Here is a 26974-nt window from a genome sequence, read left to right as displayed (position 1 = left end):
CAGCGGCAGCCCAGCCTCCACGAGTGGCGTGGGACCCTCTTGCAGCTGCCTAGCAGCTGCGGGTGGTGGGACACCCCCGCAACTGACCAACTGGCGGCGACCCCTGAGCTGCCCAGTGGCTCTGCCGCCGTGAGCAACTGGCAGCGGCCGAGGGACCCCAGAGCTGCCCAGTGGCTGCGGGCGGGGTGCTCCCCCACAGCTCCCTAGTCCCTGCTGCTGGCAGGGGCACCCCCTGCAGTTGCTCAGCTGCTACGAGCAGCCGCACCGCCCCCCCGAGCTCCTAGCCGCTGGTGGTGGTGGCAGCAGCAGAGGGACCCCAGAGCTACTTAGCGGCTGCGGGTAGGTGCAGCTCCCAGTTGCTGGCGGCGGCAAAGGGACCGCAGAGCTGGTCAGTGGCTGGGGGGCCACCCGCAGCTCCCCAGCTGCCACCGCTGGTAGGGGCACCCCCTGCAGCCTCTTAGACTCCATGGGCAGTCCCCCTTCTGCACCCCCCCCAGTTCCTAGTGGTGGTGGTAGAGGGAGGCTGGAGCTGCTCAGGGGCCCCCCGCAGCTCCCCAGCCTCTGCTGCTGGCAGGCCCAGCCCCCACAGCTCCCTTGCTTTTGCGGGCAGCGGGGCCCCCCACAGGGCGGCAGGGGGACCCCTCGCAGCCACTGCGGTCCCTGTAGCTCCCAGCTGCTGCAGGAAGGACAGGGTGCTGGACCCTCCTCCCTCCCCATTTTGTCAGGGATATTTTTAGTAAAAGTCAGGGACAGGTCAGGGCTTCTGTGATTTTTTTTGTTTATTGCCCATGACCTGTCCATAATTTTTACAACTTTTTATACATACCTCTGGGCTTTGATCACCTGTCCCCTTTGAACCTAGTTTAAAGCTCTCCTCACTAGGTTGGCGAATTGAAGATAATATTTCCCTTGTTGGTCAGATGGATGACATCTTTCCCCCACAGTCCTCCTTCCCAGAACAGCATCCCAGGGTTGAGGAGGCCAAAGCCCTCCCATCAACATCATCTGCATGGCCATGTACTCCTCTCCAGGATGCGTGTGTTTAGAAGCAAATAGTCCCTTTGAGGAAGTAATTCCTTGCAAAATTTCATTTTAGAAAGTTAAGCAGCTTATAGTCTACAAATTGTTTCAAAAATCCAACATGCGAAATAATGAGTGTATTTTTCCAATTTCTAAATAAAAATGACTGAACTGATTATAAATAATTTGTAAAACCAAAATAAAAAAATGACTGATAAATCTTGAGGCGCTAGGTTTATGTCAGAAACTCTGACAGAACTGTAACTCCTGTTTTTTTCCTTTAAGCCCAGTTCTGGAAAGCCATCCCTATTCATGAAAACACCTGAGCATGTGTTTAAAGCCCATTTAAGTCCACTGGATTTTAGTAGATGCTTAAGTACTTTTCTGTATAGGAATGACTTAAGCACATGCTTAAGTGATTTCCTGAGTTAGGGCTGTTATCGCTAACCAGTATACTCTAATAGTTACTACTAGGTTTGTTTTGATACAGCAAATATTTTGTAATTTGTAATAATAGATTAAAGGGACACAGACAGAGTTGATGGGCATCAAATTTTACCTACCTTAAAAATACCATTCTGCATTTGATGTAAACATTTATTTATATAATCTCAAAAAGTATGCAAGCTGATTCACTCATGTAAGACTGTTACATTCAAACAGGCCCCGTTTTGAAAATGCATATGTCAAGGTTCCTCCCCCACTCTGAACTCTAGGGTACAGATGTGGGGACCTGCATGAAAACCTCCTAAGCTTACTTTTACCAGCTTAGGTTAAAACTTCCCCAAGGTACAAATTAATTTTATCTTTTGTCCTTGGAATAACCACTGCCACCACCAAACTCTAACTGGGTTTACTGGGAAACGTAGTTTGGACACGTCTTTCCCCCCAAAATCCTCCCAACCCTTGCACCCCACTTCCTGGGAAAGGTTTGGTAAAAATCCTCACCAATTTGCATAGGTGACCACAGACCCAAACCCTTGGATCTGAGAACAATGAAAAAGCATTCAGTTTTCTTACAAGAAGACTTTTAATAGAAATAGAAGTAAATAGGAGTAAAGGAATCACCCCTGTAAAATCAGGATGGTAGGTACCTTACAGGATAATTAGATTCAAAACATAGAGAATCCCTCTAGGCAAAACCTTAAGTTACAAAAAAGACACACAGACAGAAATAGTCATTCTATTCAGCACAATTCTTTTCTCAGCCATTTAAAGAAATCATAATCTAACGCATACCTAGCTAGATTACTTACTAAAAGTTCTAAGATTCCATTCCTGTTCTGTCCCCGGCAAAGCAGCATACCGACAGAGAGAGAGAGACCCTTTGTTTCTCTCCCTCCTCCCAGCTTTGGAAAGTATCTTGTCTCTTCATTGGTCATTTTGGTCAGGTGCCAGCGAGGTTACCTTTAGCTTCTTAACCCTTTACAGGTGAGAGGATTTTTCCTCTGGCCAGGAGGGATTTTAAAGGGGTTTACCCTTCCCTTTATATTTATGACAGCATATTTCCACAAATAATCTTAATGGCTACTCACAGCAGTAAGTTCTGTGCTCTGTAGTGAGCATTTGCAAGATTGGGCCCAAAACAAACAACATTAAAGATATAAAAGTAGTGGAAGAAAGAAGCACAAGATTTTTTTTTTGTACTTTACTTTTGCTCTTCTATTTTTATATTAATCCTTGCCTGTTTGCCTTGTTAATTATTTTTATTTCATGATTTCTCATTTTTTCCTATTTAGATCTTAACTCTTGTCTGATTTTAATTTACTTACTGCTCTTTTTTTTGTTTTGAACTACTGCTTGTCTTATGTTTTTCCTTTAATCGTACCTGTTTACTCATTATTTTCTTCTAACCTCACTCAGTTTTTGTAATCTCTTTTTTGTACTCAGTGTTTGTTTAGCCCAGGGATCTCAAACTCAATTTATCTTAGGGCCAATGCCAGTCCTCAAATTCTTCCAGCGGGCCAATAATGTCACTGAAGATGGTGTTCAGAAAAGAAAACGTTTATATTGTATGTTTTATTTTGAATTTCTTAGAAATAATAACTGTCATACGACTTTATACAATTCTTCATCTGCCAGAGAGTTTTTAGTGTTTGCCAGACACCTGGCAACACTTCAGTTCTGTCAGTTTGTTGATGTTTGGCCTCAGTGGCTGAGCAGTTGAAACCTTCAGGATTGCAGCAAGGTGTGTATCAGATAGTTATGTTTGGTATTTTGACTTGTTTATATTCATTGCGGAAAAAGATGACATTGCCTCCATGGCTGACTCTGCCCGGCAACTAATGATGCTGCCTCCATGGCTGACTCTGCCTGGTGACTAATGATGGTATCTCTGTCCCTTTCCCCCAGCCAGTAGGAGCTGTGTGGGGTAGCGCCTGCGGCAGACATTGCTGGTAGCGTGTCTGCATGCGTCTCTCCTCGACGGGCCGCAGTGGGGAGGTTTTCGGGCTGCAGATGGCCTGCGGGCTGGGACTTTGAGACCCCTGGTTTAGTCCTCCCCCCCTCCTTTCCTGCTTTAATTGACCCTTTTCTGTTACCCTCCAGTTCCTTTGCCTTTACTTATTGCTGTTATATTGTGACTATTAACTTTTTCCCCAGAGTCCTCTCTATATTTCCCCTTCTCTGCATTCAAACCAATTTACGCCCCTCCCCTCAAATAAATTGTTAATTGAAGTTTGTTCTGCAGTGCAGTTGGGTAAAAGCAAGCTCCTGGCCCCCATGGTGCTGTTACTACTGCCAAGAGTCTCTATCTATTGAGGAGTAGGGCTAACCTGCAAACCTACATGATAACTGAAACTGCCTAAATGAGCATTAATGCTTATCAACGGCGCCCATCTAGGACGTTAATTGACAAAAAATTTCATTAACGCAGAGTTAAGGTTGTCTGGTGATATCCTGTCCCCTTCCAGAATGTTGGATTCAGCAAAACTCAAACTTCTGAAAACCAGGAAATACAGAGTTAAGGTACGTGTCCACACACCCTTAACTCTGTCCTCCTTGAGTGATGCTCCAATATGCCAATAACGCTGCCTTTGCACTGTACTGAATAAGAGCTAATTACATATGCTGCCCATTTATATTTAGCTTACCTCACTAAAAGAACACAATATCTGCTAAATCTTCAAACCCTTTCACCTTTATGCACACAATGCCATCTAAAACTATACTTTTATCATATCATAACCATCATAAAACTGACAGTCCACACTTATTTCCCAGCTAACTGCTGACAATCCCCATAGAATGAAGACGCCTGTGCCTGCTACTAACACAACCTACTTAAAGCAGTGCTGAAATGAGGCATACTGTATCTCTCAAGTGTCCGGGAAAGGGATAATTCCCAGTGGCTACTGCCAGCTCCAGTGGGTCAGAGTTAAGGTTGCATAGGCATGTATCTTCCCATATTTCCTGGTTTTCAAAAGTTTGGGTTTTCTGAAATGAGCATTCTGGAAGGGGACAGGATTATTACCAGGCAACCTTAACCCTGCGTTAATGAAGTTTTTTTGGTCAGTGAATCATCGATGTAGTTCAGGTCCAGGGATGGGGCAAGAAGTCACTTGCTGGCCTAGTGTTCCCCTAACCCTTCCCTCCCCACTCTGCTGTTTCTGCTTCTGGATGATGTGACTTTTTCTCATGGCTTTTAATTGGCCACCCTGTAGGTGGGTGATTGGGCTTCTGCCCCACATGATGTTGCTGAGTGAGACTGCTAGAGGCTTGGTGCATGTTTTAATGAATTAAGAGCTTATTAAATGTGTTGGATTGCCATCTCTAGAGATGGAATTCTTCTGTTTATTCACAGGATATGTATAGCATGGGCAACAGCAGTGCAAGCTTCCCTCATACTGTTCTGATACTCTGCTTCACTTTTGACTTTATGGGGCTTCTGCTAAAAGCTGGTGCCATTCAGTCTCTACAATCCATTTGCAAGTTAGTTTGTCAAGTGAGAATACTAAAAAGGTGCCACCTGAGGTGTTTCTACCATATGGACACCTGTTAGTTAGAAGTTATTCTGAGATCACCAAATACATTTAATCTGTTCTGTTGATACAGAAAAAACCGCCACCCCGTTCCCTACTGCCTGTCTCCAAACCAAAGGCTGAAAAAGAGATGAAATCCTAGTTTCTTAGCTGTGCAAACCATGTTTGGGTTCCTTTATGATATTACACATGTATCTCTGCCCTGCTTGTCTGCTACATTCTGATGAGTAGGTGTGGTATTGAAATTTACAAGAATACTTCACCTGGAACAGGATTCTTGTAAATTTCAATACTTTTCTTACTCAGAAGGACAGAGAGCAGAAAGGCAAGATGAAGTAAATGGCATAATATGCACACCTGATTGCGATCATGAAGAAACATGCAGCTGCATGCCCAGAAACAGAAAGCAAGAAAGTTTCTCTAAGCTTAGTTATACCAATTTTAAGTGTTCTTTTTAACTTAAGGTTCGTTTGTTTCTGAAACATAATATTTAAAATACAAGTTGATGACCTGATTCATTCATATAATGTTCATTTAAGAGGAATTTATTAAAAACAAAATGTTTAATTTGGAGGGGAAAATATTTGACTTAATACCTAAACAAGTTTGGACATACATGTTAAAACTGAGGCTCTTAGGCCTTCATTAAATGCGTTTTGCAGTAGAGGATTCTCCAGTGGCATCTTGTTATCTTGACAGAAACTTTATTATTATGTATAACTTGCCTAAACAATGTGTTAAAAGATTGAGCGCAGGCAGTTTGTTCTTTAGACAGGCATATATACAGAACCAGTACTTAGTCAGGGCGGGGAATGCACTGGGGAGGAGGAGAATGAGAGAGGTAGTATTAAGGACAATAGGTTGAAAGCTTCATTTATTTTACTGGCCTCTCAAGAAGTAAATATGTGTTCAACTTCAGAAAGAGCTTAACAGTAAAGTTAAGGGGACTGTTTCCTAACAATGAGAGAAACATTACTCAGGCACTATTTATACATGGAGAAAGCTTTTACTCTAACTCAAGTGTCTGTAAGTATAAAGTTTTGTTTATCTAAAATGAACAGAGGGCAGGAATATGCTTTAAAGGGTAGTTTTCAAAGCTAAGGAATTTTGTTAATGCAATACAAAGTATTTCTAAGAAGTTAGACTTTTAACAAAACAAAGTTTATAAGTGTTTATGAGCTGACTTTCTGTATGAGCTCTAATGAGAATTTAATCAATATGCTGTTTATATGGATGTATTTTCAATATAGATGGAGTAACATTAAGTTTTACAAGTGTGGGAACTGTACACTAGTTGTAAAGATGTTTCTCTAGTGGATTTTGTTTTTATTCCTTTTTTGTCATATTAGCAGTGACTTTATTTTCTTCAAACTGTAATGCTCTTGTATCCATGATATAAGGGTGCCTTTTTAAACTTAGAAAGGTATCTGTTAATTGTCACAGTTGTTTCCAAGTTGTATAGTTTAGATGATTTTCTTTGGTTTGGATATTCAGCCAACAATTCAGATTACCGATGGCTTATTATTAATTACCAGATAAAAACTTTTTACTCTATACAATGTTTATAGAATATATAACTTCTGAAACTTTTTGGAGCTTCATTTTTTCTCTTTTCTTAATCTCTTGCTAGTCAGAACACACACATTTTGCAGATAATGGCAATATATATTACTAGGCTTTGGCTTTTGAAAGTCTCAAACTGTAGCTTCTTTTTGCTGATTCATTTTAGGATTAAGGAAAAGTCTCTATTTTTTAAAATGAAAAGGGAAATGTGTATTTTAGAAGTGCTAGACTTAAAAAGAGAAGTGAGTACACTAGTTACATTACTAATGAGCAGTCCTTTAATGCAGGGGCTGCAATAATCTGAATCTCTGAAACTCAGTTTGGGGGTAGGAGGAAGCTCAAAGAGGCTTAATGTGTGTGGGTGATCTGTCACTTAATCATATCCTCCTTATGTGTAATTTAATTAAATTTTACTATTGGGCTGTAATTCACGTATGAAATCTTTTTTCATTCTGGACATGCAATTAACATTCACTCCTGGTTTGTTTGTTTTTTTTAAACAATTTTATCTGTCAAGGAAATTCAGATGGCTTAAACTTTATACGTTGATCAGCACTTTGCAAAAAACTGTTGTATTTACCGAGCAACAATATGTTTTTGAATTATGAAAAAGGCTAATTTCAATAGTCAATTTATAATTAAAGGGGTCAAAAGACTTTTTTTAAGTGTTTAAAATATGGCTTTGAGGACAAAATATTTGTTTTCAAACTAGCTCTCTGTTTAACAAATGTCTGTTTGGATCTAAACTTTGAAAATATGTGCACAAAAGTCTTGGGAAAACTTGCATTTTTTGTTGACAGAAGAGGGCACTCAACAACAATTTGAATTAGGCTTCTTCATTTTGCTAAACGAGTTACATTGGAAAACTTAGTATTCAACAAATTTTGCAGTTGTGTAGTCTTTGAATTGTTTATGTAAAGTATAAATTCAAAAGGAGTATATATGCTAGGATATATTCTAGGAATAAATAGAAATTTTGTCTTCTGCTGATATAGTTAATTAAAATGCACTGGATGGGAGTCTTTTTTCCTTTTCTACTAGTGGAATGTATGTTCTCTTTTTACTACTTAGGAGCAGGCAAAAACTTGCCAAAAAGTACTGGTTGACAGCTAATGGAAAACTTTTGAAAATCATTTTTTAAAAGTAGTTTTATTTGTATATTATTGTCTGTGTTTCTTCCACCTATCTTATTTTTTTATTTCAATAACTAAGGACATTTGAATTAAATGGGATGTTCCTAACAAAATTCTCTTGCTCCGTTTTTCATGCAAATGGTTATTTTCTTTGTCTGTAGTGAAGAATGAGAAAAGAGTGATATAAGGTAAAGGAGCATGAAGATATTTTAGCCAAACAGTGTTTTCTGCCTGCTCCAAATTTACTACGAGAGCTTTCCCTTTTCCTAGTTGCTTAGCAGATTTTTTGCTTTCTTCTTTCTTTTTGCTCACTGACGTTCATTTTTTGTTCAGCCAAAACTAATCTTGACTCTGTCATTTCTGTCACTTCTGCCTTTCTCTCAGGCTTCTCTTCCTGCAACCATGTAGACAAAAGGAAAAAAATATCTTCTTCTAGGATGGGGAGAGAAAAAGACATAATTCCGGGTTTTATGCCCCTCAGCCCTTTTTAGTTTCAAAGCAGATGAATGTGGACTTACAGATGCCTCTGTTGATACATCTGAATTGGTCATTTTAGAGCTGCTATGTCATGATTTTAACATTTTTCATTAATAGCTTCTGTAAATTAATATGCTGGAGTATTATAGACTAGCCCCTTCCAAATTTGGGCTATCTGATTTTGATCTGGCTGGTTTATAAATACAAACATAGTTTCAAAATAATCTAACATTTTGAATACAGCAGCTGTTGAGATACTCTGGAAAAAAATAGAGGGAAATTAATTTTTAAAAGGGCTTCTTCGCAGTCACCATCATTAACAGGCTTTCGTTGTGAGCTACATAAAAAAAAATGTGCACATGGAATGCAAGTTCATTTCAGTGAAATAAAAATCAGTGACTCTGTCTGTTACACTATAGAATTATTAGGTTTCCTGCACCAAGTACAAGTGCCTGGTATCCTTATAAAACATTGCCCACACACAGTGTTCCTAATGATAGTGTTTTATTGTGAGTACGTACACCAGCTACAAGCAAGTCTTGCTAATGTCTCCAGCTGTATGTGTTTATTTCAAATCATTCTGGTGCTTATGTGGATAGGAAGCACATGTGTTAGAGCTGCACTAGTTCAATTGGTCTTTCCATAGCAGGATACTTTCTGGGGTACTCTGACTCACCATTCAGTGAACATCTTAAACAAGAATCCTCTTAATTTGTGCTCCCTCTGAAGGGCTTCCACAGGAATATTCTCCAGGAAGTCTCTGACTTGCTTGTGATGCCCTGTCCTCGTCTCAGGTAACAATGTCATGCACCTTGTCCCCAGCATCCATGTAAGTATGGTTGCTGTGTTCTTGTACAAGCTACTCACTATTTTGTGATTTGAAGTCATGCCTTCTGCAGTCCAGCTGTTCTAGCGTCATGGTGTCAGGTTGCCCAGCATAGACATCAGGGCTCTTCTAAAGACCTGGTGCAATGAGGCGATGAAGTCCAAACGGAACTCCATGCCCTAGTTTGTTGAACAGTGTTTGTGTTGGCTGAGCTTAGCATAAATCGGAATATTAAGCAGTGCTGGGTGCAATATTAAGAGCAATATAATAAGGCTGTCAAAAATCACTACAGAACAAGAGCTGGGTTTCATCCAGTGCTATCATGGTCTTTAGATCCTATTCTCTGCCACGCCTCATGCTCTGTTCAGACTCACTTCACTGTCTCAGTACAGTACCTGATGGAAAAAGTCCAAAGTGCGGAAACAATCATCTCACTTTCTCTGGGAAGCACTCCATTTGGATAAGTGGAGAAAAAGGTGCTATTCTCAAGGATACAATTCCCAGAACAAACCTGGCCCTAGAATACTTTGTCGGTTCTCTAACAAACCCTTACTCCCCATGTGGTGTTTCCGTTTGAACCAATGGAGAGATGTTGTGGCAGATTTATAATGCACTGAATAGAAATATTCGTATGTTTAGTCCTGTATGTGGACCTTGGAAAAGTTAGTAATCTTGAAAATTGTGTAGTCCGAAACAATGAGGAAAGAGGCAAACCTGATAACTTATGAAATGATAAACGGGGTATAAAAATAAATTCCAAGGTACTGCTTTTGGAAACTATTTGGCATAGGAAAAGCAGATTTCAATCATACTGAGTCACAGGTGATCTAAGTGTTTCAAGTTTATACTCCTGAAGGAAAGACCCAGACTCAGTTACTTCCATGGAAAAGTTTTTTTTTTTAATAAACTACAAGAAGTAAACATGAAGAATAATTCTGTGTATGATGAGCACTCTCACAGGCATCAGAAAGAACAACTAGAGTAGTGAACCAGGAACATGAATTGTGAATGTAACAGATCACAGAGATAATTATGAAATTTTTACAGCAGAAAGACTTGAAGTTTAAAGGATAGAAAAATTTCCTTTTCCCAGTGTGGGCCTCTACACTCACGAGGAGAGGAGCGAGAGCTAACCCCAAAGATCAGGTTTCCCAGACCTAGATCAGTCACCATTTTATACCCAGCAAAGGAAATGTTTTGTATTCTGGGACAAAGTCTGCACAAAAAATATTTGGGAGGGCTGCGGGAGGTGATGGTAGTGGTGGGATGGTAAAATAAAATAGATACTGCAAAAGAGAACCAAAATTATTTGAGGTGAATCATGTTGCATCAAATGTAAGGGAACCACTTTTGTTTTACTATGCAGTGGGTGGTGCAGGCCACGCAAGATATTGTGCTGAAATCCTTACTTTCCATGGAGCAGTAGACTGAGATGGTTCTTTCTGAAGTGGTGGTGTAGGATGGGCATTTACATGGCCAGTGCACTTGCAACAATAGAATTGACTACAGTTGCTGCACAGGCAGCATTCTGTGGATATTAAGGGTTTCTGCCCCCACAGAGATCCCCTTGCAAAAACCTGTTTGTTCCGGCTTTGCACAGAAAACTAGAATTTGGCACTTAACGCTAAATTTAAAAAATATTGGTGATTTTATAAACTGTTGTTGATTCTTTGAGAATAGCTTTACTAGTTTAATGTGGTTCAGAAAATATGTAATGTTTAAACATAAAACCTTTCCTGGTGATGCTTACTTTAGTTTTTAATGCTTAATTGTCACATGTGGTAAAGTTAATATTGTTCTGACAAGACTATTTAGTTGATTGGCACGCTAAGCCCCTAAATAATGGAGGATATAATATGTGTAACAAAGTTTCTTTCTTCAAGTTTACTTCAAAGGCACTAGACACTTGCACTGATAAATAAAATTTAAAGGATGAAAATCAAATCCAAACCAGTCCCAATTCACAGAATGTATATTGTTCAATTACATACCTTATGTCTGTGTTTCTGGAATGCTTGCATAATAAGACTTGTTACCTCTACCTTCATCTTGTGTTTGGAGTAAACTTTGTTCTCTAATCTCACTCTACATGAAATCAGTAAGGGACATAAATGTTGGCTACTTGCTGTACTAAACAAAGAGTGTGTGTTGTCTAGCGGTTAGAACATGGGATGGGAGTAGTAGTAGATCTAAGTCGTCAACTGCCTCTGATGCTAACTTGCTAAGTGATCTTGTATAAAGGCATCAAAACTTCCCTGTGCCTCAGTTTCTCCCTCTGTAAAAGGAGGTTTATACTTGCAAACCTGACAGGGGTATTGTAAGGCTGAATTCATGTTTGTGAAGTGCTTTAAGCAGGTCCACAGAGGGAATGCATTAGAAATGATGCAGTAGGCAATTCTAGAGGCTTTTAAATAATATATTTGTATTATGAATGTTGCAGAAATAAAAGCAGTTGAGTTTTTGATTTTTTTTGTAAATGGCAGCAGACTGTGTGAAATTTGCTACTGTGGACAAATTTAATCACTTGAATAAAAACACCGATAAAAGACAAATTTAGTAGGCTTTGTCCGCTCTTAGAGTCACATGATGGATTTCTTCTTCTGCTCTTCCTACAGTACATGCATATATCTACCTTTGGCATCAGTGAAGCATGGGTAGTGTGTACAGTAAGCAGGGAGTGCAGAATATCAGTCGAGCTCTGCTATGATGATCTGAGAGCAGAATTTTGCTCTGAAATTGCTCACGAGTTGAACAAATGGCCTATGATGGGATGTTAGATGGGGTGGGATCTGAGTTACCCGGGAAAGAATTTTCTGTAGTATCTGCCTGGTGAATCTTGCCCATATGCTCAGGGTTTAGCTGATCGCCATATTTGGGGTCGGGAAGGAATTTTCCTCCAGGGCAGATTGGAAGAGGCCCTGGAGGTTTTTGCCTTCCTCTGTAGCATGGGGCAAGGGTCACTTGCTGGAGGATTCTCTGCTCCTTGAAGTCTTTAAACCACGATTTGAAGACTTCAATAGCTCAGACATAGGTGAGGCTTTTCTCAGGAGTGGGTGGGTGAGATTCTGTGGCCTGCGTTGTGCAGGAGGTCAGACTAGATGATCATAATGGTCCCTTCTGACCTTAGTATCTAAGAATCTATGAACCCTGTATACAAAGTTTCCTTGTCATGTAGATCTTCACATGTGAGTTGTAGTGCTAGCCACTTTAAAAGTTTAATGTAACAGGCCATTCTGAGGTGGTTTACTTTCTACTGGTCTGTCAGTGTAAACCTCTGAAAAACAGTGGTTTATTATGGAAATGTTTCTACAACTATAACAAAGGTGGTTAACAGTAATGATTTATTAAAAGCCAAGTTATTAGAAGCTGGTTTAATGTATAAATGATTATCACACAACCACACTTCATTTTATTTTCCTGATTTGTTATAGGATATACTTTAAATGAAATCCCAGCATGATTTATACGAACTGATCTTGCATTTTTGTGAGAGATAATTGAGATCTAATCTGAATCCCTGACGAACCACAGCTTCCTGCAGTGGCCTGTTGCTATGGGTAACATAAAGGGAGTAAAATAGAACTTCATATGAAATGCCTTTAAACTTTACTGGCATGTACAGGCACGGAATAGGGCTGAATCGTATATTTTAATCTTTGAGAAGCTGATGGGTCAAGGAATTTTTTTTTCAATCTTAAGTGAAGATGAATTTAGGAAGAGTACTGTTAGCAAAAATAACTGCTGTTTCTTTTGAAGAGCGGGTAAGTGATATGAGTTATATTTAGCCAACGCTAGGCAGTGTTGCAGTGAAAATTAGAGGAGAGTATTATAATCGGCTTCAGAGTTATTGCATTTTTTTGGCTTAGTTTTTGTCTCTTCTACATTAAAACAATGTTAGATCAGAAACTTTTGGAATAATATATGATTTTCTTTAACGCAAACTCTGATTGGCATATATTTTATTTTTTCATCATAGCTACCTATGTTAAGGAAATTGTGTATAAAGAGCCTGACCATATAACCTAACATTCAGATTTACTCTGAAATTTAACTGAAAAACTTAAATGTGGCTAATACTTACAAATTCAGCTGTTCATAATATATACCTATTTATTAATGTATGTGCATTATGTATTACATATATCTTTTCTTTATCATAAATAGTACAATATTTTATTTGTATTTTATTGAAAGCACGTACATAGTTTTTAATCAAAATCATTTTAAGAGTGGATTTTATTTTTAGCCATTTGATTTAAATGTTATTTAATTGTTTTTGTTCATGCAAAAAAAGTTGTTTTAATAGGAACACCTAGCTCTTAGAGGAATTCTGAATATGGCAATAAAATATTTATTCTTCTTTGCCAGATTTGCTATGCATATTTTGTTTTTATGTAGCTTAGATAAAGTATGTGATAAGAAAACAATTTTAAAGGACATTCTGTAGAAAAGATATTCAGTTAAATCTCCATTGAGTAACAATGTGCAGTAGTTTAAATTGATTCTTTTTCCCTGTGAATTGTTACTTTTACAATGTCTTTCCCATTAGCTATTGTAAATACCCTTCTTTCATAAGAGAGAACTGAAAGCAATACGCTATCTAACATGCCTTATTTAATTGGCTTTGGGGTGAGGATCTTGTTCACAAAATCTTACATCAGAAAATCAGTTACAACCATTTTTTAAAAAGAAGGTAGAAATAATATTAATTACTGGTGTTTAGGTCAAGAAGTATATTTGAGATGACTAATTACAATGAAAATGCAAGAGTAAAGTTCTAAAATATATTTAACAAATATATCTTTTATTATATTATATTATATCTATATATTTTAAATTTTGATTGTCAAATATATTTTAGAATAGGGTTTCCCAAATTATGGCGTAAAATCCTCAGAAGGGTCATGGAAGTACAGTACAGTAAAAACTGTAAACTTTTGCAAACATCTAAATTTAATAAATTTAAAATGATAAAAAAAGGATACATAACGTAATGCTTCTGATGGTGTGACAGAGGATCTGGGCAACTGGCCATAATTCATATATCTCGGGGAAAAAAAAAAGTGCTTGGCATAGTTTATCAAGAGGTTGATCAAAACTAATACAACCAGACAGCCTCATGTGTGAAATGCATTCTCTGAACCAGGTAGTTAAATGTGTGAAAGGTGGCTATGAATCGCAAGAGTCTTGGTGTCCTCAGTGGTCCATCTCCTAGAGAATGAAGCTAGTCCCCAGACCGTATTCTGTGTGTATAGATATCTTGAGAAAAGCACTTTGGAAAGTGGAGATAGCTGTCTTGGATCAGAGGAAATGTGTTGACTTGCACACTGATCCCAATTTATCGGCTTAATAAGCAAGTCCCGAGAACATCAGTGAGGGAGATCTCTGTCCACAGCAAAGATCTGGTGGTGCGAGGACAGCCAGAGAGGCTGCCTGTCTGGACATACAAGATGAATACTTTATGTAGTTTCGCTTGAGAGATCTGTAAACCTTGGTCTGTTCTTAACAAACCATATATTTTTTTTTTAAATTTCAATTTCTTTTACTAATCTTGTTTTTATTAAGATTCCTATTGTATTAGTAACTTCACACAGAAGTCCTCAAAATAATTGAACTTCATAGCTTCTAGAAAGAGGTTCTGAAGGGTAAATAGTTTCTGGAATTTACAGCCTCCACTTAGTCTCAATTATGGGACATGGACAGAGGAGTCTGCTCTCACTGAGGTGCGTTAACATCAGGCTGAAATGGATGAACTGAAGGGGCAAAGCCAAAAGGCAAATGAGAAGATGAGAGTTGGAGGTGGGTGCATGTATCTGATATTTTCCCCATATTGTTGTAATCTGGAACCCCAAATATTGGTTCAGTTTAGAGGGCTGGATGTAGGAGGAAAGTAATGGCGTATCCCATTAAGGCTACTGTAGTGTTGTCATCTAGGAACCCCATCACGGTTTATTGCAGACTAGTGCATGATATAAGTGTTTACAAAATGTTCAACACTTCTTTCTGAGATTTTTCAAAGGTGTCTGAGAGCTAGGCACTCAACTCCCATTGAATTTCAGGCTCCTTGAAAATCCCAACCTCTGCTAACAACATTATTGTGGGCAAAACAGTCGGATAGCTGATATGGGATTCAATAAAGAACTGAACGAGGGTAATATAATTAGTGTAATTAATGCCAATCAACATGGGTTTATGGAAAATAGGTCTTGTCAATCTAACTTTTTATCTTTGTTTGATGTGAATACATATTTGATTAATAAGTTGCAAAGAGTCCTGTGGCACCTTATAGAGTAACAGACGTATTGGAGCATAAGCTTTCGTGGGTGAATACCCACTTCGTCGGATGCGTGGATGTATTCACCCATGAAAGCTTATGCTCCAATACGTCTGTTAGTCTGTAAGGTGCCACAGGGCTCTTTGCCACTTTTACAGATCCAGACTAACACGGCTACCCCTCTGATGCTTGATTGATAAAGGTAACAGTGTTGATGTAATACAGTTAGACTTCTGTAGGGCTTGGTACTATGACATTTTCATTAAGAAACTACTGACTGATGGTTATGAAAATGCAATTGTAATCATAATCTATTGGGTGTGTTGATAGTGAGGCCCCTCAGGGATCAGTTTTTGGCCCTATGCTGTTGAGCTTTTTTATCAATGACTTGGAAGAAGACATACAATCATTACTGCTAAAATTTTCCAGATGACACAATGATTGTGGGAATGGTAAAAATGAGGAGAACAGGTCACTGATACAGGGTGGTCTGGATTGTTTGTAAGATGGGTGCACACAAACAATATATATATATTTCATTATGACCAGATATACGGTCATACAGCTAGGAGCAAAGACTTACAGGCCATACTTACAGAATGGTGGGAAGCAGTAATGGATAATCAGCTGAACATGAGCTCCTAGAGTGATACTGTGTCCAAAAGGGCTAATGCAATTCTTGGTGTATAAATAGGGGACTCTCAAGTAGGAGTAAAGAGGCTATATTACTTTTGTGTTTGGCACAAATGAGATTATACTGAAATATTGTATCCAGTTTTGGTGTGCCTAATTCAAGAAGTGTGTTAAAAAATTGGAGAAGATTCAGAGAAGAGTCCATGAGGATGAGTCCATGTCGTATGATGATAGATTAGAGGAGCTTAATCTATTTAGTTGACCAAAGAGAAGTTTAAGGGATGACAAATATATGACATGTAGTTTTATGTCCTTTGATTCAAAACTATGATATGTTCTGAAGTGCTGGCTGCCAAAGGTATCTAGACTTCTAAATGTTGCAACAATTTCGAAATCCAGCTTCTGTCCCTGAAAGATAAACTTGAGGATTTTTTTAGACTTCCCCGTGCAGTTGACATCTCAAGTTGTACACCCTTAAGCAGCTGTCAGATTGAAACCAATGCCTTTATTAAATAACATTGTTCTGTGCTGTATCAGTCATTGCTGAGGATGTCAAAAGGCAACTGGTTTCAAACCCCCTCTATCCCAGAATCATAACTTACCATTTTAACTTTGTAAGACAATTAAAGTCTGTGGTACTGCTAATATGAAAGAGTAGTGCCTTCCCTCAAATAGCTGGCATCTCCCAATAAACTACTCTAAGATAAGCCTTTCTTGAAACAAGCTGCAATCAAACTCTTGACGAACTTGAGGAATTGGGATGACCATATGGTCTTCCTTACTTGCTAGGGCAGTGGTGCACAGAGGAATTTCACAGAGTATCTCTCGACTGGAACTTAAGGCTATTGGATATGCCTTGAAGGAATTTCCCCTTCCTGGAGCCTCAGACGGTCCATGTGGAATATGATGATAGAATCATAGAATATAAGGGTTGGAAGGGACCTCAGGAGGTCATCTAGTCCAACCCCCTGCTCAGAGCAGGACCAATCCCCAACTAAATCATCCCAGCCAGGACTTTGCCAAGCCTGACCTTAAAAACTCTAAGGAAGGAGATTTCACCACTTCTCTAGGTAACCCATTCCAGTGCTTCACCACCCTCATAGTGAAATTTTTTTTCCCTAACATCCAACCTAAACATCCTCCACTGCAACTTGAGACCATTACTCCTTTTTTCTGTCATCTGGTACCACTGAGAACAGTCTAGATCCATCCTCTTTGGAACCCCCTTTCAGGTAGTTGAAAGCAGCTATCAAATCCCCCCTCATTCTTCTTCTCTTCTGCAGACTAAACAATCCCAGTTCCCTCAGCCTCTCCTCATAAGTCGTTTGCTCCAGCCCCCTAATAATTTTTGTTGCCCTCCGCTGGACTTTTTCCAATTTTTCCACATCCTTCTTGTAGTGTGGGGCCCAAAACTGGACACAGTACTCCAGATGAGGCCTCACCAATGTCAAATAGAGGGGAACAATCACGTCCCTCGATCTGCTGGCAGTGCCCCTACTTACACAGCCCAAAATGCCATTAGGCTTCTTGGCAACAAGGGCAAACTGTTGACTCATAGCTTCTCGTCCACTGTAACCCCTAGATCCTTTTCTGCAGAACTGCTGCCTAGCCATTTGGTCCCTAGTTTGTAGCAGTGCATGGGATTCTTCCATCCTAAGTGCAGGACTTGTCCTTGTTAAACCTCATCAGATTTCTTTTGGCCCAGTCCTCTAATTTGTCTAGGTCCCTCTTTATCCTATCCCTACCATCCAGTGGATCTACCTCTCCTCCCAGGTTAGTGTCATCTGCAAACTTGCTGAGGGTGCAGTCCACGCCATCCTCCAGATCATTAATGAAGATATTGAACAAAACCGACCCTTGGAGCACTCCGCTTGATACCGGCTGCCAACTAGACATGGAGCCATTGATCACTACCCATTGAGCCCGATGGTCTAGCCAGCTTTCTATCCACTTTATAGTCCATTCATCCAGCCCATACTTCTTTAACTTGTTGGCAAGAATACTGTGGGAGACCATGTTAAAAGCTTTGCTGAAGTCAAGGAATAACATACCCACTGCTTTCCCCTTATCCACAGAGCCAGTTATCTCATCATAGAAGACAATTAGGTTAGTCAGGCATGACTTGCCCTTGGTGAATCCATGCTGACTGTTCCTGATCACTTTCCTCTCCACTAAGTGCTTCAGAATTGGTTCCTTGAGGACCTGCTCCATGATTTTTCCAGGGACTGAGGTGAGGCTGACTGGCCTGTAGTTCCCCGGATCCTCCTTCTTCCCCTTTTTAAAGATGGGCACTACATTAGCCTTTTTCCAGTCTTCCGGGACCTCCCCCGATCGCCATGAGTTTTCAAAGATAATGGCCAATGTCTCTGCAATCACATCCACCAACTCCTTTAGCACTCTCGGATGCAGCGCGTCCGGCCCCATGGACTTGTGCTCGTCCAGCTTTTCTAAATAGTCCCGAACCACTTCTTTCTTCACAGAGGGCTGGTCACCTCCTCCCCATGCTATGCTGCCCAGTGCAGCAGTCTGGGAGCTGACCTTATTCATGAAGACAGAGGCAAAAAAAGCATTGAGTACATTAGCTTTTTCCACATCCTTTGTCACTAGGTTGCCTCCCTCATTCAGTAAGGGTTTCACTACTTCTCTTGACTTTCTTCTTGCTACTAACATACCTGAAGAAACTCTTCTTGTTACTCTTAACATCTCTTGCTAGCTGCAACTCCAAGTGTGATTTGGCTTTCCTGATTTCACTCCTGCATGCATAATATTTTATACTCCTCCCTGGTCATTTGTCCAATCTTCCACTTCTTGTAAGCTTCTTTTTTGTGTTTAAGATCAGCAAGGATTTCACTGTTAAGCCAAGCTGGTTGCCTGCCATATTTACTATTCTTTCTACACATCCGGATGGTTTGTTCGTGCAGCCTCAATAAGGGATTCTTTAAAATACAGCCAGCTCTCCTGGACTCCTTTCCATAGGGAGTCCATGGGGAGGCCAATAGGAAGGCCATGGCTTATGTTGCTGTCTTTTGCACTGTAAGCGCCTTACTTTAATCATAGGTAATCAGGACTCTGTAATAAGCTGCAAGGAAGAACATTAGTGTCTACCTCCTACATGCATAGACATACCAAGTGGATAAGCAGGAAGGATTCCTGCTGAGGAAGATACTACAAGATGTTTTTGTTTTTGCAGGCCTTTAATTCTTTCTTTCTTTTTTTTTTTTTTTAATTTCATTTATTGGTTACCACCACACTCCTGGCATATAAACATGTCTTTATTATTGAAGTTATTTGGAACCCAGGATCGCTTGAGTTCTAATTTGGATGTGAAAATATTTTGAATGATTAATACGATTCAGATTTCTACTCTTGGCTATTCTCACAATCTTTTAGGTAACTTAAATACTTTTGTAAAAAAACAAAATTGCATATCTGATATGAAATAGCAAAATAAAAGTCTAAGGGTTTCTCAGAGTTCAAATAAACTGTAGTAACAGATTTTCTTTTAATAAAATATTTTAGTATGTTTAGAAATATCATTAAAATTAGGTTCCAGGTTCTTTTGAGCAATAAATGAGTTGCCATGTTATTTTATGGTATTTTATCATTTTACGTGAGGTAGGAATTATGCAATTGTGTAGGAATCAGAGAGGTGTGTAAATGTTGAATAAAATCAGTGATCTGTGCATGTATACTGTAGAATCTAAATAGCTTACCAATTTTTACTGGTTCCGTGTTAAATAGTTATTTCCATGAAATCATATTTATACACATACTGTATCAAATCTGTTCCATAAGTGCTCTGAGCAGTAATTCTACATAGACAACTGAGAGTAGAACATGACCCATAAAGTGTTTAAGTGAGATCACCATACTACTTACAAAATCAGGTCTTGCAACTTTCTCTCATGGACAAATCTAGACAAGCTTTTACTGAAGATTTAAAGAGAGAAATTGCTGCCTTTGAACGCTGACTGCATACTGTTTCTGACAAAGGTAAATTGAATTTTTTTAAGCATTCACAAACACGTTTAGAACCCATTACTGTAAATTCAAATGCAATCATTAACAACTTTAACTAGTACTAAATACAGCTGTCAAAGGCAGATTAGTTTAAATTATGGATTAGGCTATCTTAAAATGTACTTATGTATCTTGAAGAGTTCTGTGGAGTTTGAAAGCTTGTCTCTTTCAGTGGGTCATCTCAGAGCCATAAGCACTGAGTTTTTTTTGTTCGTTTGTTTTTTTTCCCCCCTCCCTAGTGGGTGCTCCGCTCTCGCTCCACCTCTTCCCCTGAGACCCCACCCTGCATGCCCACGGCTCACTCCTCTTCACCTCCCCTGGGGCAGTGAACAGCTGATCCGTAGCCAGCACTGGGGCCAGAGCCACTCTGGCTTGTGGGTGCTGAGCACCCCCTATTCTTTTTCCGTGGGTGCTTGAGCCTCGGAGCACGCATGGAGTCGGCGCCTATGCTCTGAGCAACATAGCTATGTCCACCTATCTTTTAAGTGTAGATCAGGCCTCAGAAAATTTAAGATGAATTAACTGATGGTGTGAAGTTAATGTTCATAAATTAAATGCACATTAAACTCTTGCATGGACACGCTCATTCAGAAGTAAAGTGGCCTTAATTTGCTGTAGCTTGGAGGAGGTTTAAACTACGGTGACCTCAGGCCACTGTGTCCACATATCTATTCAGGGGACACCATCATAGGGCCTAATCACATCAGCCATACTATCAGAGGCTCGTTCACCTGCACATCTACCAATGTGATATATGCCATCATGTGCCAACAATGCCCCTCTGCCATGTACATTGGTCAAAGTGGACAGTCTCTACGTAAAAGACTAAATGGACACAAATCAGACATCAAGAATTGTAACATTCAAAAACCAGCTGGAGAACACTTCAATCTCTTTGGTCACTTGATTACAGACCTAAAAGTGGCAATTCTTCAACAAAAAAAATTCAAAAACAGACTCCAACGAGAGACTGCTGAATTGGAATTAATTTGCAAACTGGATACAATTAATTTAGGCTTGAATAAAGACTAGGAGTGGATGGGTCATTACACAAAGTAACACTATTTCCCTATGTTTATTCCCCCCCCCCCCCCCCGTTCCTCATATGTTCTTGTCAACTGCTGGAAATGGCCCACCTTGATTATCACTACAAAAGGTCACTACAAAAGGCCCCCCCCCCCCGCTCTCCTGCTGGTAATAGCTCTCCTTACCCGATCACTCTCATCACAGTGTGTATGGCAACACCCGTTGTTTCGTGTTCCCTATGTATATAAATCTCCCCACTGTATTTTCCACTGAATGCATCTGATGAAGTGAGCTGTAGCTCACGAAAGCTTATGCTCAAATAAATTGGTTAGTCTCTAAGGTGTCACAAGTACTCCTTTTCTTTTTGCGGATACAGACTAACACGGCTGCTACTCTGAAACCTGCTGAATAGTGTGTCTATTGTGTGTGGCATTAATTGATACACAATGAACTTCACATCATGAGTTAATTCATTTTAATGTACCTGACTGTCCCCATATAGACAAGCCCTAATATGTTTTAAAAGTCTACTGTAGGCAGACCAGGTGGATGAGGTAATATCTTTTATTGGACCAACTTCTGTTGGTGAGAGAGACAAGCTTTCGAGCCACACAGAGCTCCTCTTCAGGCTGGGAAAGGTACTCTGAGCGTCACAGCTAAATGCAAGATGTAACAGATTGTTTAGAATAAGTAATTAGCACATATTGTAAGGGACGATTCTAGGTAGAGTATCCGGTAACACCTCTGCAGTCATAGGACAAAAAGAGGGAGATAGGCCATGTCTCCACTCGCACTTACGTTGGCAAAACTTGTGTTGCCTTGGGGTGTGAAAAAAACACTCCCCTGAGCGACTTACGTTTTGCTGGCATAAGTGCTCGTGTGCATAGTGCTATGTCAGCAGGAGATGCTCTCCTGCTGGCATAGCTACCGCCGCTCGTTGAGCTGGTTTTATTATGTCGACGGGAGAGCTTTCTCCTATCGGCATAACATGGCTGCGTGAGCAATCTTCCAGCGGCACAGCTGTATTGGTACAGCTGTACGACTGTAAGCTTGTAAATGTAGACATGACCTTAGTGCATTACAGATTGTTGTAATAAGCCATAAATCCAGTGACTCTGTTCGGTGATTTTCAGTGTCTAGCGGAGATATAAATTTAAGCTCCTAGGCTCATCTTTTGAATGTATTGTGCAGGTTTCCTTTGAGGATGGGGATTGATAGGTCAGATATAGACTGATGGCTTTGTGAAAAGTGTTCACCCACAGGTGACAGTGGTTTTTGTCTTTTATCATTTTCATTTGAGAGCATAGTGATAGTCTGGCTTCACCCACATAGTTGTTATTGGAGCATTTAATGTACTGGATGAGGTGTACCATATGTTGTTGTAATAGGCATGTCTAGGATCCATGAATCTTGACAGGTGTGATCATTGTAGCAATGGAGATATGTCTGCAGGTTTTGCATCTGTTGTTCTATCAGGATCTGGTGCTGCTTTGAGTTGGTGTGTCCTGGTCTGTGGGGAGCTTGCTTCTGATGATGAGCTTGGAGAAGTTGGGGGGTGGTTTGAATGCCAGAAGTGGGGTGTTTGGGAAAGAGTTTTTTCAGGATAGGGTCCCCATTGCGTTTGAGTTGTAGTTGTTTGATGATACTCCATATGGGTTCCAGTCTGGGGTGGTAGGTGGCAACTAGGGGTGTGTGGTCAGATGGAGTTTTATTTCTGTATTGAAGCAGGTTCTTTCAGGTTGTCTGGATGGCCTGTTCCATGATGCGATCTACTTCTCTGATGGAGTGTCCTCTTTTTGTAAATGTGGTTTTAAATGTGTTAAGGTGTATATACCGGACTTCCTCTACAGAGCATATTCTGTGGTAGCTGAGTGCCTGGTTATGGATAACAGATTTCTTGGTGTGTTTGGGATGGTTACTGAATCTATGAAGGTAGATGTGGTGATATGTGGGTTTCTTGTATATGGTTCTCTGGATTCCATTGTTCCAGATGATTGTCCAGGAAGTTGATGCTAGTGTGGAAGTGTTCCAGAGAGAGTTTAATGGGTAAGTTGTTGTGGTTGAAGTTGTGGTGGAAATCTATGAGGGAGTTTAATCTCCAGAGGATGAAAACGTTGTCCAAGTATCTTAGGTATATCATTGATTTAGTGGTGCAATTGATATGGCTTATTACAACAAACCCGCTAACTCCCTCTTTTTGTCATATGACTGGAGAGGTGTTAACTGGCCATTCTACCTTGAAGAGTCCCTTAAAATATGTGCTAACTACTTATGCTAAACAATCTGTTGCACCTTGCATTTAGTTGTCTCTCTCACCAACAGACGATGGTCCACTAAAAAATATTACCTCACTCACCTTGTCTCTGTGGCAATGACACGGCTACAACTACACTGCATAGTGTAGACAAGGCACTCTGTCTATAACACATGCTAAATCAGTTGAGTTAAAGCCTTCTATCACCTATCACAAGCACTAAAGTCAGTTAACAGGAGGAGTTCTTTTAATGTTTATTTGGAAATCATACTATTCTTCCTTAAGGGCATGTCAACACTACAAAATTTAAGTAGACCTAACTTACATCGGCATATAGCTGCTGCAATAATTTCATTGCTTGTGGGTGTCTACACTTTACTTCTTGCGTCAGTGGTGCGCGTCCTCACCAGAGCACTTGCACTGATTGTACTGTCAGTGTGGGGCATTGTGGGACAGCTTCTCAACATCAGCAACAGTCAATGTAAGCATCGCAGTGTCTACACTGACACTGCTTCAACCTAACTACATCGACATTGACTCTACACCTCTTGTGGAGGTGCAGTTATTAAGTAGGTGTAGTGGGCAGTTACATCAGTGGGAGAGAAATTTTAATGTAGACACTTGGAGAGTTAGGTCGACGTAAGCTGCGTTGCATTGACCTAACTTTGTAGTGTAGACCAGGGCTAAGAAATGTTACTTTACAGTTTTTAACTGCCTAATTACTGAATGGGAAGTAAATGACACACTCTTAAAGGCGCTTGTGAAGATTCTGTTCATTTCCATTGATGCCTTTCAAATATAGCAAAAAAGGAACACCATTAATGTTTGAATTAAGATGCAAACAGATATGCTAAGGTAACAGACTAGACCTAAAAATATATTCTGAGAAGTAATCTGATTACTTTTTGCCTGAAAAGTACACCTATATTCATTTGTTATTTTTATTACCTTTTTGGCAGTCTTTGTTGTTTATGTTCTGAGTAATGGTGCTGAAGTCATAGTATTCAGTATAACCAAAGTTTCACCATGCAATATGTATGAGTAAAACAAAAGGAATCTAAAAACAGTCACTGATCTGTTACTTTCATAAGAGTTCAATAAGTACTATGTAGTGGATTATATTTAGTACACAGTATTCAATCATGTAGATTCCATTTTAAAAGTAACTTTACAATTATGAATTATTGTAAAATGCCAGATTTGAATGTGGAATAGTTGCTAGACTGTCATGCAAAATACTTTCTTATAAGTTAGCATAAAATATTTTATGCACCTTCATGAATAGCATCATCCCAAATGCTAGAGTGCCTAGGTGGTGCTGTTGAATGAGTTTGAAGGAGATTCACAGATGCTGCTTGGATTATATTATTATGCTTTACAAATTCAAAAGTAGAGATTTATTTTTATATAACTTCAAAAGAAATGTTTTTTCAGTGATGCATGAAAAGAAAAGCAATGATTAAAAAATCTATTTTGATTAACATTAGCATAATAAAATGACAGGCTTTGAAAATTCGAAATTACTACTAACTGAATTTTTTTTTAAAAAAAGTGGGACCAAGTCCTCAGCTGGTGAAGCTAATGGAGCTGTACTAATTTATACCACTCAATATTATTGATCTAGTCCTTAAATATTATAGAAAGGACTTCATTTAAAAAATGCAATTAAAGTTTTAAAGGTGACTGAAAGTTTTTGTGGGTTTTTGTTTTTTGGTTTTGCTTTTTAATTTGGCCTCTGCCCTATTTTTTGTTTCTTTATGATATACACATCCTGAAAGGAGATATGTAAGTGTGTTTTCCCGCACCGATTGTCCCTTATTTGGGAAATATCATAAATGAATAGTCTGAACTTTTCTGGTCTTGTTAGAGGACCACTAGGGGGTAAAAATGTGACCATTTAATAAGTTAATTAAAAGGACAAGGATTTTTGAATAATCAATAAGGACTTCCCCTATTTAAAATGTTAGTCATTTGAATGGATGCTAACAAAAAAGAATGAACAGAAAAAGTTCAGTCTGACTAAAAATTGCTTCCACCTCTTAACTTCTGCTCAGCTCAGGGTAAAGAGCAAATATATGTGTACTGTAACACATGTTCGGGGAAGGTCCACCCACTAGCTTTTACAAAAGTTTTAACTACCTTAAATTAATTGGCAATCCAAGGTAAGAAGTGTTGCGTAGACGAACCCACATTGTCATCATCTAACTGGTTGCCCACTCATCCTAGGGCCCTACGCTATGTCAACACTGCAAAATTTGATGTGAAATCCTGTTGGAGACAGGTAATGGCTCTGTCAGCATAGCTAGTTGAGATAAATACTTTTACTTCGACATAGTGTGTTGGGAGGTATAAGTTGTACCTTAACTAGCTACACTGAGGTAAAAACTACCTGTACCTTGTCTCCACTAGGATTTTACATCAAGATGGCTAACTCAATGTAAAAACATGTTTTTGTTTCCCCTAGTAAAGACATATAGAGTCCAGCCTGAATTTCTATTGTAAAACACAAAGGTGGGAAAAAGAGAACCTCTCAGATCTTCTTTATACATCATAGAGGGACAAAAAAGGATACGACTTTTTTTTTTTTTAACCTTTGAAGGTCACCTTTAAGAACGTAAGGATCTGATCTTAAAAACATGTACACACAAGTAACTTTGTAAGCAGTCCTGTTGAACTCAGTGTGACTACACACATTGAGAAGCACGTTGCCCAATAAATATTTGTGGGATCAGGCTATAAGACGTTAGTTCAATAGCTTGGGAGAAGTTTGTTAGGGGGGAGGCAGCAGCAGTTGGAAAATAACTGCTGACTCATTTATACTGTCTCTCCCCCGTGTCACCTGGGGCTGATTGATTTTCTGGGCCAAAATGCAAAGACTGATCAGCACTTTCAGTATTGTATGTTACTCAGAAAAGTTTCTCTCTGTATTGTCATGAAATTTATGTAACTCATCTCTTTCTCTCTCTTTTATTGTAGTCTGCAACTGTGTCTGATGGAGGTAAGCTAAAATTTGTTGACACTTTTATTAGGATTCAGAAAATCAAAGTTCCCACATTAAATAGTGTGGTAAAGTGTGATAAATTAAATGTCATATGACAAGAAGTGTTTGCTTGATAGACATGATGGGGCCCATCCTGCAATCCTTAATGATACACTGACTTCAGTAGGAATTGTGCCTGTGAAAATCCTGAAGGATCAGGCCTCATGTTTACAGTTCATATACCTTTGTTTACCTACATAAATTCTTTGTGGCATATGGATTTAAATACATGCATGTATTACAACTATAATTCTTCATTTGTGATTTATTTAAAAAGTTGATCTCGTGGGATATTGTAAAATTGGTAATTGATAAAAACTCTCTCTCATTTTTTAAATATCCTTTATGTCCTGTATATGCTTTTACCATTGCATTTTTCATCAGCAGCATTTCATTTTACGTGTTAAAACAAGTTTTTTACTGTTTTGTCTTGCAGAGACGGCTCCTAGCTCATAGGTTAGGTGTGATCTCAGAGCTCTTGTTGGGGATAAAAGGAGTGTCTTTTTATAATGAAGTAGTGCTTTCGTTTTGGATAAATAAGATGGCATCCTTAAAACCTGAATAAATGTAACCCAGCCTGAAGTTCTTGCTGTTCTGGGATAACTATTGGGTAGAGTCACTGTCTATGCTACATTTTGTGTTGAGCCATGAGGAACTGAGAAGAAGCTATCTAACTCTTTCATTTGAGAACTCTGAACCAAAATCCACCATTTAGATTAACATTGCTA

General features: G+C 39.3%; 1 protein-coding gene across 4 annotated transcripts in view; it reads left to right on the top strand.

Annotated features, from left to right (window-relative positions):
* Positions 1-26974, top strand: part of RGS12 (regulator of G protein signaling 12) — a 191392-nt gene that overhangs the window by 74082 nt on the left and 90336 nt on the right. For 2 of the 4 annotated variants that reach the window (XM_074951774.1, XM_074951775.1), the window contains exons 1-2: positions 12484-12760; positions 26183-26204. In XM_074951774.1, coding sequence (XP_074807875.1) covers positions 12704-12760; positions 26183-26204 — 79 coding nt within the window. In that variant the 5' untranslated portion in view covers positions 12484-12703. Of the gene's footprint in view, positions 1-12483; positions 12761-26182; positions 26205-26974 lie in introns of those variants that run through there. The other 2 variants (XM_074951772.1, XM_074951773.1) reach the window with 1 other exon arrangement.

This window comes from Natator depressus, chromosome 4, assembly GCF_965152275.1.
Source record: "Natator depressus isolate rNatDep1 chromosome 4, rNatDep2.hap1, whole genome shotgun sequence".
Classification (NCBI taxonomy): Eukaryota; Metazoa; Chordata; order Testudines; family Cheloniidae; genus Natator; species Natator depressus.
This window is presented reverse-complemented; position numbering and strand designations above follow the sequence as displayed.